The sequence below is a fragment of the Chaetodon trifascialis genome, chromosome 20 (assembly GCF_039877785.1).
Source record: "Chaetodon trifascialis isolate fChaTrf1 chromosome 20, fChaTrf1.hap1, whole genome shotgun sequence".
Lineage (NCBI taxonomy): Eukaryota > Metazoa > Chordata > Actinopteri > Chaetodontiformes > Chaetodontidae > Chaetodon > Chaetodon trifascialis.
This window is the reverse complement of record NC_092075.1, coordinates 5,904,513-5,917,273: the sequence shown is the minus strand read 5'-3', so window position 1 is coordinate 5,917,273 and position 12,761 is coordinate 5,904,513. Positions and strand designations below refer to the sequence as shown.

Sequence of the window (12,761 nt, the reverse complement as noted above, 5' to 3'; positions counted from 1 at the left end):
AGCCTATCCCAGCTGTCAACGGACGAGAGGCGGGGTACACCCTGGACCAGTCGGCAGTCGATCGCAGGGCAACACACAAGACAAACAACCGTTCACACTCACACCTAGGGGCAATTTTAGAGTCACCAATCAACCTAATGAGCATGTTTTTGGTCTGTGGGAGGAAGCCAGAGTGCCCAGAGAGAACCACGCATGCACGGGAAGAACATGCAAACTTCACACAGAAAGGCCCGACCCGGGAATCGAACCTTCGACCACGCGTACTACCTGCTGCGCCACCGTGCAGCCTGCTTTTGACCTCTGAACCGAAACCAGAATATGTCGTCGATTGATAACAGCATCCAACCTGGAAAGGGTTGGGAAGGGCTGTCCAACCTGTAACCACTGAAAGGCGTGTGGTTGCACTGATGCTGGTCCTGCTCATGTTCACTGATACTTATTATTTAATGGATCCAACCATCCAGCAGTATTTGGGTGGTATGTGATTAGAGGATGGCCTATACTGGATGTTTGTTTATGCTGATACTGACATCAGTATTTGAGTAAAAAAATCCCTCATAAGAAATTTCTCTCACAGTTTTTGGAGCAGCACACATGTACCATCAAACACAGTTAACATGCAGTATGTACTGTTGACATGGCAGCAACATCTCTTTTAAAAGAAGTCACTGATGAACTGATGAACAAACAACATATCTGCAACCCTTTAAACATGTCTTAAGAGCACAAGCTTTTCGGAATGCACTGCAGAAACGGCGTGTGCAGTATGTTTCTGAATGATTCGTGTCTTGTGCTTCTTTACACTTCAGAAACATCGAGGAAATCCTCGCTGCCAAAGGAGAGACTGTGAAGAGGGTTGAAGAAAGCGCAGCTTTGGAGATAGTGGTGGACGAATCGAGGAGAGACGAGTCACAACGTGGTGAAGACACAGAGAAATCAGACAATGACCCCGAAAAACAATGATGCTGTGTTTATAATGTGTATATGTATATTATAAGATGTTTATATTTGATTTCATAATAAAAACAAATCAATTGCTGATGTAATTGTTGTCACGGATTCGGAGTAAGGAATAGGGAAATTAGTGAGACTTGCTTTTAATAGCAGGGGTACGAACTATAATCTCAGATGCAGATGAGAGAGTAAAAACCAGGCATGTAAATACTGAATGGGATTCTGCCCCAAGCTATCCTGTTTTGACAGTTTCGATTGATAGCGTTAGTTCTCGCGAGATCCGGTCGCACGTTGTTGTTGCAACGGATAGCCAAGCTAGCGCTCAGCCAAGCTATCTAGATTCCTGCAGTCTTTTCCACTTCTTGGACTGCAATGGAAGCCCTCGGAGCTCTAGACGAGGCAGAGAAGCCACGGCATCGTCCTTTCCTAATAGGGGTCAGCGGAGGAACCGCTAGCGGCAAGGTCAGTCCTTTTTCGGCAAGAGGATCTCCCTATAATGGAAATTAGCATCCCGAGTAGCTTAGCTTAGTTTGCTAAGAGCGCCAGCGTTAGCATTAAGCGAACTGTCAAACCTGCTGGCGCCGCCGTCGATCAGTTACTGTTTTCCTTGAATTCATTAACACGCTAGAGCAGTCATTGTATTTCTGCTCCCTGTTAAGTTTTAGTGCCACCACTTCTTTTAGACATTTGAGCACCAAAGGGCTTCATACAGCTAACTAGCCGCTGTAATAAATTTGTCAATTTCCCTCGCAATGCCAGACCCAGAGTCAGCTGATAAACGCTACATTGAGAAGGTCACTGATACCACACCTCATTTCACACTTAAGGACTTTTGTGCTGTCCTGCTATTCTTTAGGACAACACCACAAACTTGCGAATTTAACTTAATAATAGCATTACGACATGTCATAAAAAGCGATAGTTGCATAATCGAAGTTTTCTGCCACAGTCAACAGTTTGCGCCAAGATAATGGAGCTCCTGGGCCAGAACAAGGTGGACCACCGCCAGAGGAAGGTGGCTATTATAAGCCAGGACAGCTTCTACAAGGTCCTCACCCCAGACCAAAAGGCCAAAGCGCTGAAGGGCCAGTACAACTTTGATCACCCAGGTAGGACCAGGGTACAGAGTGCTCTTTTCCCCGACCAGTTTCCTCCCTGCAGAAAACATTAATGGACTGGACAATCCTTTTACTAACTGATACGGGCCAGTAGATGTGTTGTACTACAGACCCAGAAATGGTGGCCAGTAAGTTCCCAGTTTTTACCCCTCATTAGTGTTAACCCATAACCGTGAGCCTGACCAATACTGGAAGTTTGCAAGTGATACAAAGGTCATTATTCTTTCATTTGTGTATCTACATTAAACTGCAAATGAATAGTTCAATGCACAGTCTGTGGGATGTAGTCAAGCTGTCGCATATTTTTAAGCAAGTAACCTGCAATTATGGTTGTCAAGTTGCAGTGACAAAGATGTCTGACAACAACAGGGAACAGACTGCTCTCAGTGTTCCTCTCACTGCACACATGCTGCAAAGACCTGTTAACACTGGAGCTTCTGGGACAGTTTGCTGGAACACGTGATAATACTTTTTCTGAAACATTTAATTACGAGCGCTTTCTGTTTGTCTTGCAGAGGCATTCGACAATGACTTAATGTACAAAACCATAAAGGACATCGTGGAGGGACGGGTGGTTGAAGTGCCAACGTACGACTTTGTCACTCATTCCAGGTAGGAAGGAAGCATTTCACCTCTTTTTTCAGCTTTTCACAGAACTACTACTTCACATCGCCAATGCCTCTGCATGAAAAACGTTGTGCTTTTTTCCAGGTTGGAAGACAGGATCACAGTTTACCCGGCAGATGTGGTCCTCTTCGAGGGGATCCTGGTCTTCTACCCCCAGAAAGTTCGGGATATGTTTCACATGAAGCTCTTCGTGGACACGGATTCGGACGTCAGACTGTCTCGCAGAGGTATCGATGTCTCCCTCGCGCACAATATTCCAGATGTTACCGCAGCATATCAATAGCTTGACCTGATTTTCCTTGTAGTTCTGCGAGACATGAAGAGAGGGAGAGACCTGGAGCAGATTCTCACTCAGTACACGACGTTTGTCAAGCCTGCTTTTGAGGAGTTTTGTTTGCCTGTAAGTATGCTGGTTATCACTGACTGAGTCTTATTGTGTCTAGAACCCTCTTCTTATTTCTAAAGACATTTCTTTCTCTCTCAGACGAAGAAGTACGTAGATGTCATCATTCCAAGGGGAGTTGACAATATGGGTAAGTGTTTCTTTTTTTAATAAATGCTTTTCTGCTAGTTTCTCCAGAGTGAATGCTTTACAAATGATCCCTCTCTCACCAGTGGCCATCAACCTCATCGTTCAGCACATCCAGGACATACTGAACGGTGACATCTGCAAATGGCAGCGCGGGTCCATTAACGGGCGGACCTTAAAACGGGCCATCTCTGAGCAGAGTGAGCTGCAGAACGGAGCCGCTAACCCTTCAGGAAAGAGGGTCCTGCTGGAGCCCAGCTGTCGGCCTCACTGAGACTGTGAGGGGACGCATCAGGACTGTATAATATGAGCTTTGAGTTGGGATTGCTGGTACTGATTTGCGCTGGATGGGTCAGCAACGGTGATGCCAATCTCACCCTCTTCAGCATTTAAAAAAAAAAAAAAGATTATCCACAATCCCACAGTGCAGGCATTCAGTGCTGCAGCCTCTGTGTCATTTTATAGAAACTCCTGGTGAACCAATACGCTATCAGAATACGCTTTTCATGTGTAACAGTCTTCCATGTTACGGTTGGATTTTTCAGTGTTGACTGTGGTGACCTGTTACTGGCAATGCAGTTGAGAGTAGGAAGCGTTATTTAAATGTTTATTTCCAGTCAAGCTTTTGCACTTTGACCTTGTATTTATACCTGCTTCTTTGTTGCTTTAATGGAGATTACTATATGTAAATTATATTAATACTCATCTGTTGTCTTGTTGCTTTCCTTGTTTGTTTTAACTTATTTAAATGAAATTTGGCAACGTGGCTGTGTGTTTTAGTTTTGTCACACCTAGATTGAGTGCTTCCTTTTTAATTATTTCCAGCTGACTACATGCCTTAAATTTTTTTAACTTCATTTTCCACTGACCACACTGTACATCAATAAATGGAACTTCTGTGATAAAGTTTTAAAGTCTGGTTTGAATTTTGTCACTGAAAATGAAGCTTCTGACCAGCGCAGCGTGTATAGAAACAGAGCTGTTTGTTTTATTGGAGTTTGATAGCACAGTGTGATGTGTTGGTTTTGACCGTTATCCCAAAAAGGAATCAAAATGATTTACTACAGCACATTTTGGAATGACAAACACACAAGTCACCGAGGACTTCAGTCGCACGCAAACACTCGTTCACACACCGACGTGACTGGGACGTGATTGTGACTGCCTGATGGTTCTCTACACCTGAACACGGCACACAATGATTCAGTATGACATACATAGATCACAGCATCTTTAGTAATTTATCTTTTTGTGTTTTTGCTTTGCTTTTTTTAGTGCACACACGTATGGCACTTTGGGAGAAGCTAAGCTCTTCTCATAAGCATAAACATCCTTTTTAAGAACAAAAGGAGCACTGTATATAATACATTTCATAACCATACATGATTCTTACACAAAATGTTTCAAAACAAACTCAGTCTCTTAACGGTCATCCTCTCTTCAAGTTCTGATCCCCTCAAGCCACCCTCCCCCCCATCCCCAGCAGTTTCTCGGGTCGGCGGCCTGCGTGTTGACGTCACAGTTGAGGGAAGGCAGCGCTCGAGCTTCTGCTGCTTGAGGGGAACTCGTGAGTCAAGTGGGGAGGGTTGCAGAAGATGACCAACAAATGGCACATACATAAAGGAAGAGGAAGGAGCGACTTGGAGAGTAATGGACCATTCAGCTTAATCTCACGCACACGCAACAGCTCCACTCTAAAACAGAGAGCCCAGGGAGCAGACTTTGGTTATTTCCGTAGCGTCTCCCTGTCCGCTCCGTGTGACTCTTCGCTCCTCCTTGGCACCGGGCTTCCTCCCCTCTTCCCCCGTCTAAACGCCAGAGCCACAGTAATCCCAATTATAATCTCCCAGAGCAGCGCGGAGCTCTTTGTAAACCTCGGCCACGCTTCAGATGTCTGTAGTTTGTTCTGCATTCCCCACGATGAAGTCTCCCATTAGCTCCAGCGGATAGCTTCCATTCGTCTTTCTCTCAGTCTGTAGTAAAGTGGAGTTAGTGTCATGAAGCACAGTTGGAGGTCAGTCTCAGAAGGCCCACGGGCCCTAGGTCTTCTCCTCGCGGTCCGTCTTGCGCCTGGTGATGTTCCTGGGCTTGATCTTCAGCGACAGCTCCCACAGGGCCTCCTCCGCCAGGTGGTCGCTGAAGTCGTTGAAGAATGAGACGATGTCCTCGTTGCGCTTCAGCTCGTAATGCCTGCGATGGGGAGAGGTCGAGGTTTGATGAATGCGCCAATTCATTAGCGAGAAAACAAACAGCCGGCGTGGAGATGACAGCGACGTTTTATGATATTAAAATTTAATGACAACCAAAGCAGACATGCATTGTGTTTCCTGGCACTGGCAAACAAATGATGACATTTATTACGGTGAGTGATGTTTACAAAGCTCTCTCATAATTTATCAAGATTGCGCGCATCTTTTCATCACGCTTTAATTTCATCCCAGTGGACTTACACTTGCTGGAAGCGCCGCATGCTGTCCAGGATGTTGAACTGCTGCCAGCGTTTGGAGAAGTTCACCTTCCCGTCAATGAGGTCAGGGTTCCCCAGGTGGACGAAGGTCAAGTCCTGCAGAATGAGACCCCTGGAAGAAGGCGAGGTCTGTCAAGCTGTGGCTCTCGCATTCCAAAAAAATGATCTGGGACATGCATGGAAACATTCATTCACACTTACAGGTACGGGATGCACGGAGGCTCCACTTCAGCCAGAGCAGCTCTGTATGCTCTGAAGGAGGAGGAGCTGTCAATCAATGTGCAATATTCCTCCAATCCCTGAGAGAAGAATGAGGAGGAAGAGAGAGAAAAGAGATGAAGGTAATCATGATACTCCTCTATGATCAAGAACAGCACATCTCAAAATCCTCTCACCTCTGAGGTCTGTTTCTGCCACTCCAGTCTCCTGATGGGGGCAGAGTCCAGGGCGGACAGTATTGCCAGGTAGGAGTTGAAATTATTCAACTTTCGTAAGTGCTGTAATAAGAAATTTGTAGACACGTTGCAGCGTTAGCGAGGAAATGACACGACAATTAGGATGCTGAAGTCTGAGGTTGTGACTCACCTTCATTATCTTGATGAACTTGAGAAGCAGCTTCTCTCTGTCTTGGGCTTTCTCCTGCTGGATTATCAGAGAGCGCACCCTGCAGGAGAAAGAGGAATAAACAGTGAGCTGTCAGCATTCATGAAGGCAAGATGGCGTGTGAGGGAAGGCAGGCATGCCGCTGACAGACAGCGAGATGTGATGTGTGTGTTCGTACCAATAGCTCATGTTGTTAAAGTGCTCTGTGAACTGAGTCAGGTTCGGACTCTTCTCCTCATTCTGCTCCTTGGCCCAAAGCAGCACCTCGGGGATCTGAAGGAAAGCACGAAGAGGAAATGTTGAGGCTGACTGACGGCGGAGCTCAGTGTCAAAACGTGATCGATGCCGACAAGTATCATGACACAAAGAAGCCGCCTGTACCTCAATTTTATAGAAGAGCTCAGCATCGAGGAGCGTGAGCTGATCGGCGATCTCGTGACTGCGGAAGTCGTGGAGAGTTCCAGGCCTGGCAGGACACACAAACTGTCAGTCTTCAGCTTTAAGTTTTGCATTGCAGATTAGGTACTGACCATAAGAATGAGTCATGTTTCACTACACGTATCATCAACACATCCCATCCCAGACAAAGCTGACCCCTGACCCCCCCACAGTACCTCGCAGAGACCCCTCTGGCAGCGAGCGGCTTGAGGGAGTTAGTGTAGCGCAGCAGCTTCTTCTGCTCCACCTTATCCAGGATGTTCTTGCGGAGCACGCGGGCGAGGCTGAGCTCGCCATTGCACACCAGTGTGAACACCAGGTCCATCAGCTGTTTCAAGATGTCCTCCGTCAGCTCCACCAAGCTGGAGGACAGAGGAAGGGGAGCAGGAAATTAGCAAATTTGTGATGGGGTAAACAGAAGGAGGAAGAAATAATTTAATTGCTTGTTGATGCAACGTTAATTAAAAGGAGACTTGGAACAAAGAGGGACCTCTCCGGATGCTTTTACAGACACAGGCACATAATTCTGGTTATAGCCGTCAGCTGAACAATAAAGTAAAGCTCTTAGGATGATTGAGTTTAAATAAACATTATATAAGGATGCAATTCATTGTTAGTGAGGTGATACGACTGCAGAATTACTTTAATTCATATGTTCCAGCATCAAATCAATCGGTCATGAGTCTGCGTGATGCAGCCTGTCGACAGGTGTCCATAGCCAGCATCTCAGTCCCATTTAAATCACTAGCAGTTCACTGAAACCCCCTCCCTGTCCACAGGCCACATCTGCTTGGAAGCAGGTTTCTCTGAGGAGATCTGAAAAGGTCTTTAGGACGAGAGCACGGAGTCCTACTCACCACAGCTCATCCACCACACGGACCAGCACAAAGAACGTGTTCTTGCTGACTCGCTTCTTGAAGGTGTCCGGACTGTGGCAGAAACTAGTGTATGTGCTTTGTGGTCAAGGGCAATCAAAACAGTACTGTACGAGAATTACAAAATACAACAACGTGTTGAACAAAGAGTTTACAAGCTCTTGCATTTTTACAATAAGACAAGGTGTGTAAGGTTTGTGGTTTTAAAAAACTGTGCATCCCTCCAGGATAAAAAGAAGTCGTTGTTTAGCTCTTAGCCCACACAGTGTTCCAGTCTGCTGACATTACAGCAACAAATTAAAGGTTTAGGTTATAAAATAAACTCAAATTTAGGAAAAACTGTTATGGCACAAAAACTGTGGTTTCTTTTAAGCGAGCTCGTTCTCTCCCAGCCTCACTGTGTGCAAACATGCATCATTATATGGCAAAGAGTCTGCAGCCATGCTAGCTGCTCTGTGAGGCTGGACCTGAGCTGTGCTTTGTGCTAACATGCTCACTGTTGTTATTATGAGCATGTTAGCTTGCTGATGTTGATACTGTTTATCATGTTCACCATCTTGGCTTAGCATATTGCCGTGCTCACTGTTGCTAGATCACTTTTATTCTAAAGGGTTTGACCTCATGATGAAGCTTGATGAAAAGTCACCATAATTCATCCTGAGGGGAACACGGATGTCTGCACCAAATGTCATGGTCATCCATCTAGTTATTGACAAACTAACAAAGATATTTCTAGAGGCATGCCGCTAGCACAGTTTAAAACAGTGACAAAACATTACACACAGAAGACAGATACTGCAGAGCCAGCTTTCTAGATCATAGCAGGGACAATCTCAGAGGGAGGAGTTCATGATACTTGCTCTCTTGAGGTGCCATGCAGCATGGCACACAATCACAGAATCATCCAATAGTTTCTTTTCAGTCATAATTAAGACTTCAGAATCCATCAGCAGAGGATTACAGCTGTTCTGGTGGTCTCCACATATGAATGCTTGTAATTGACAGAGCTGAGTGAGAGCAAACAAGATAAAGAAGTCTTTCCATGGTAAATAAGGATTTTAAAAAAGAAATAACTGAACAAGAAAAACAGCCTTCAGCCAACAAAACGCTCAGTGACACTTTGAGTGATTTGAAAAGGATATCTGTAGTGTAGCTTCTTAATGAGGTCCTCGGGGGTTATAAAAGTCCTATATGTTGTCAGAAAGGCTTCACAGTACAAAACAAGATCTGTCAGGCAAAAACAGAGGAAAAAAGCAGCAGATTTCAGTTGAAGTGCAGCCAAGGTTCCCAATTAACTAACTAAAGCTGAAGGCACACCATCAAACTGAAAGCTACATACCCAGACTGACACATCACAAATAACTGAGGCAGAGAGAGACTGAGGCTATCTAAAACGCTCCTCAGATGACGAGATTAGACAAGTAATAACATATGACTCAAACTAAAGAAGCACACTTTACAAATACAAATACAGCCATTCTTTATACACAGTATCACTGCAGGTCTGTCAAGCTCGCAAAACAAGGCTGTTCCAGTGACCCCGAAGCCCAGTAACACACTGTGCTGCATGTACCAAACACATGGGGGGAGCGCCAGCCTCGACGCATTCTCTACTGTACCTTTGCGGTCTGTTTCTGTAGCGTGGACTAATAGGATATCTCCTGATCCAGCACGAACGTCAGGCCCATCATCATTCTGGGGGAAATTAAGGAGAGCGAGCGAGGCACAAAGAATTAAGAGAAAATGAACGACAGACAGGAGGGTGGAGAGAGGTGGATGAGATGGAGAGCGAGAGAAGAAAAGAGTGGTTAGACTTGATGTGGAGTGATGCAGGCTAGCCCAAAATGTAGCTTGCACCTTCCCTTCTTCTCTCTGTGTTTTTTTTTTTGCTTCCGCCCCCTCTGAAAGGCCCCCACCTCCCCCTGTCCTGCACCAGCTCCTCTGATGACGAAGAAAAAGTCAGACTTGTGTATGATAAAGGCACCACCACTGCAATATGTCTTCTGTAACAGCTCTGAATGCCATCACAGGTTGTAAATCTTTCCTCCCTCCACTTCCGATTCTCCCTATCTCCTTCTGTAAATCAGTGCTGTCACATTGCCCCTAACCTTGCAGAGTGGCGAGCAGCATTTTCACACATCTGTCCATCAGACTGCACCACACAGGACAAAGAAGGAGGAGGCGGAGGAGGAGGGCGGTTTCTCAATCTCAGCTCTGCAGTTTCAGAGCATTAACTCCAGAGGGCAGCACGGCTATCAGTGGTGAATCTCAGGATCTGATTTCACATCTGACTGACTCACAGTGACCTTTAGCCTGCGCTGGACTAACATGATAAAATGTGCTTTGTATGCTGGTGCAGCACAGTCCTGTCACAGCACATTTCTAAAAACAGAGCACAGCAGCAGCAATGGCGGCTGTCTTACTTCTTGTTTTAGTGTTATCCTGCTCATGATCTCCTTGTGGTCTATGAGGGAAAGCTCGTCCACGTCTTCCTCGTCGCTCCCAGCTGACTCTGTCGACTTCTGCCTCCTGCAACAAATGCACAAACAACTGCCATCAGCACAGAGACACTCACTGCTGTCAGAGGCACCATCTTTGAGTTTTGGACTGTTGGCTGTATGAAACAAATTATTTGAATTCATCATCTTGAGCTCTTAAAAAAAAACATTATATAGACAATAAATGACAAAATAACTGAGAAAATAACAGGAAAGTGACAATGCATAAAGCACACACTAACTTCAAAACCAGTACACTGTACGGATTAGTATCTAGTACTCCATATAGTTAGTAGCAGTATAGTTATAGGATGTTAACACTGCAACCCGTACCTTTCCTTGTCCAAACCCTCTTTGCTATTGGAGGATGGCATCTGAGGGGTGGGGTCTTGAAGTACATCGTCAGCTGTGATGGTTTCCTAATCAATGGAGGGAATAGAAATAATCAGCATCTGTACTGTAGGTTACATGGAACATCACTGGTGAATGGTTCCATGCAGTGACAGGGGGCTGCTGCTGATGAGGTCGCAGGAACCACCGGGGCATGCTACACTTTAGGTGGAGAGGAGGATGGACAGTGTATATATCACTATTTGTACGGAGGATGTTATTCCTATTAGTGTGGACTTTGATCAGGTTTAAAGGTGATGGTAAAATGCAGCTTTTCCTCAGTAACCCAACAGATGAGTCAAAACAGAAGGACACCACACACACTGAAACGGCACCGAATGTAAACCTCCAATCACACATCCATAGGTCGTCTCTTCTGCTCTCGATCTCACTTACAGTTACACACACCACAACCCAAACATGCCTAAAATACACCCACGAAACGCACTCGCTGGCCCAAGGGAATACAAACACAAGCGCACACGAACACGCACTGTCACACATGCACAAGTGCACATAAGCTGTTATGGGGAATGTTATTGGAAAATTGAAAACTGGTGAACCATTGAGAATCCCTTTTAGAGCAGCCACGTGTCAGGTGTTAGATTGGAACAAGGTTAAGTGCTTGTTACAGTAGAAGCGCAGCCAGAGAGACAGCAATAACCTCGCCAGGCAGACACAACAACATACAGATGGACATCTTTCTCCACAGACACCAACCACAGCATGGAAGTCACTGGCAGGCAAACCCGAGAACCTGAAGTCATGCTCAGTCAGGTTTGGCTGCATTCACATTCCGTTTCTGCGCCATCAGTTCACGAGATGAATCAATAAGAGCAGCTCTGCGCAACAGATGAGTGAAGCGAGTGATATCTGCCAGTCAAACCTTGCTTCAAACCCCTCGCTGCACTTCAAATTGATTCATATCCTGAAGCGAAGGGACGCATTAATGGAATTGACCTTTCACCCATGGCGGTCAGCTACTTACTCTGAGGGAGAGAGGCAGCTCCCCATTGGCCTGGCTGGATGAGTACAAGTTGACGTACTCCCCCTCCCCGCCCTCGTCATTCGCGCTCTCGCTCTACGGGAAGAGAGGAGGGACACAAACCCAGGCGTAAGGGCGCGGAGAGGGGCACAGTGCTAACAGACGTCAAGTGTGATGTGTGGCTGAGGAGGAGAGGTAGCGGCTAGCTGAGGTTTGGTCCAGTGAGCGGTGTGTTTCCCAGCTCAGTGTTGTCATGCCCACCAGGTGGCACTGGAGTGCATCATTTGTAAAGGTAATAGTATTTACTTGCAAAAAGAACATGCAGTGCAACGTGCTCTACTGGGATTCTTTTAAGACCAATAATCAGACAGCAGACAGTTTGTGGGCAGTGATAATGACACCAAGATGCCACTAAGTGAATGAGTCACTATATTATCATCTGAGCAACAATACTGAACTTCAAACTGTAGTAATCTAACACCAATCCACCAGAAGAGGTCCCGTGTCACATTTTATCATCTGCCGTCGAGGGCTGGTTCATGTACCCTGCTTGTGCTTCCAACATCTATCTTTTGTAAGCTCACCGCTGAGGTGTGGAGAGAGTCAGTGAGAGAAGACTCAGAAGGAAGACAGACAGCCACAGAGCCCACTGAGCCAGCCAGGGAACCGTTGGGCCCGCCCCCGCTGCCATCCAGAATGGTGGCATTGGTCAAGGCAACCTGGTCCAAGCTCTGCGATTGGTGGAAAGAAGGAAAGCAGGAAAGAAAAAAAAAGAATAAAATAAAAAGACAGGACTAAAGGATCAGAGAGGTGAAGACAGAGCAGGTAGAAAGAGAAGCTGAGCAGAGGAGGGGAATAAGTGTTCACCTCATTCTCCAACACCTCCGTTAAGCCTGGACTATGCGAGTGATGTGCCTGAACATGAAATGTACACACACACACAGCCAATAAATGTAAAACTGGAACCAGTGGCAAAAAAAACATCTCCAGTGAGTGTGATGGTGAGACGGAAATGTGTAACAAGGACAGAGATAAGCTAGCATCAGCTCTGAATACGTGTGTATGTATTTGTAAGACAAGAGATGGCTTAAAAATGTGTGTGTGTGCGTGTGTGTGGGTGTGTGGCCAGCTGAGAAGATGCCTGTCTGGAGGGGAGGTAGTGGTAACCTGTTTCGACACGTTGCACATATCAGCCCTGTTTCAGCATACCAGCATGGAGCGGCGCATACACAGATCGCTGATAAACACGGCACACACTCGGCTGACACATACACACC

General features: G+C 46.0%; 2 protein-coding genes across 10 annotated transcripts in view; one reads left to right on the top strand and one right to left on the bottom strand.

The window, feature by feature from the left end:
• Window positions 1–1,228: 1,228 nt before the first annotated feature.
• uck1 (uridine-cytidine kinase 1) lies at window positions 1,229–4,134 on the top strand. The gene is made up of 7 exons (XM_070989652.1): window positions 1,229–1,416; window positions 1,904–2,063; window positions 2,588–2,684; window positions 2,784–2,926; window positions 3,005–3,099; window positions 3,184–3,232; window positions 3,315–4,134. The coding sequence occupies exons 1-7, from the start codon at window positions 1,327–1,329 to the stop codon at window positions 3,500–3,502; spliced, it is 822 nt and encodes a 273-aa protein (XP_070845753.1). The 5' UTR covers window positions 1,229–1,326; the 3' UTR covers window positions 3,503–4,134.
• A 60-nt stretch (window positions 4,135–4,194) lies between these two features.
• Window positions 4,195–12,761, bottom strand: part of rapgef1b (Rap guanine nucleotide exchange factor (GEF) 1b) — a 41,198-nt gene continuing 32,631 nt past the window's right edge. For 5 of the 9 annotated variants that reach the window (XM_070988538.1, XM_070988540.1, XM_070988537.1 and 2 more), the window contains 14 exons: window positions 11,488–11,580; window positions 10,443–10,528; window positions 10,035–10,140; window positions 9,231–9,306; window positions 8,754–8,838; window positions 7,594–7,686; window positions 6,913–7,098; window positions 6,680–6,764; window positions 6,477–6,571; window positions 6,281–6,359; window positions 6,091–6,192; window positions 5,897–5,994; window positions 5,679–5,807; window positions 4,195–5,418 (listed from right to left, as the gene is read on the bottom strand). In XM_070988538.1, the coding sequence (XP_070844639.1) occupies window positions 5,268–5,418; window positions 5,679–5,807; window positions 5,897–5,994; window positions 6,091–6,192; window positions 6,281–6,359; window positions 6,477–6,571; window positions 6,680–6,764; window positions 6,913–7,098; window positions 7,594–7,686; window positions 8,754–8,838; window positions 9,231–9,306; window positions 10,035–10,140; window positions 10,443–10,528; window positions 11,488–11,580 (1,464 nt within the window). In that variant the 3' untranslated portion in view covers window positions 4,195–5,267. Of the gene's footprint in view, window positions 5,419–5,678; window positions 5,808–5,896; window positions 5,995–6,090; window positions 6,193–6,280; window positions 6,360–6,476; window positions 6,572–6,679; window positions 6,765–6,912; window positions 7,099–7,593; window positions 7,687–8,753; window positions 8,839–9,230; window positions 9,307–10,034; window positions 10,141–10,442; window positions 10,529–11,487; window positions 11,581–12,068; window positions 12,216–12,761 lie in introns of all 9 variants that reach the window. The other 4 variants (XM_070988534.1, XM_070988535.1, XM_070988536.1 and 1 more) reach the window with 2 other exon arrangements.

What these genes read in the sequence shown, in the direction of transcription:
- uck1 (XM_070989652.1), top strand. Translation starts at nt 1,327, where the DNA reads ATGGAAGCCCTCGGAGCTCTAGACGAGGCAGAGAAGCCACGGCATCGT. An exon ending in GACTTTGTCACTCATTCCAG is followed by an intron (nt 2,685 to 2,783) that starts GTAGGAAGGAAG and finishes GCTTTTTTCCAG; the next exon opens with GTTGGAAGACAGGATCACAG. An exon ending in CGTCAGACTGTCTCGCAGAG is followed by an intron (nt 2,927 to 3,004) that starts GTATCGATGTCT and finishes TTTTCCTTGTAG; the next exon opens with TTCTGCGAGACATGAAGAGA.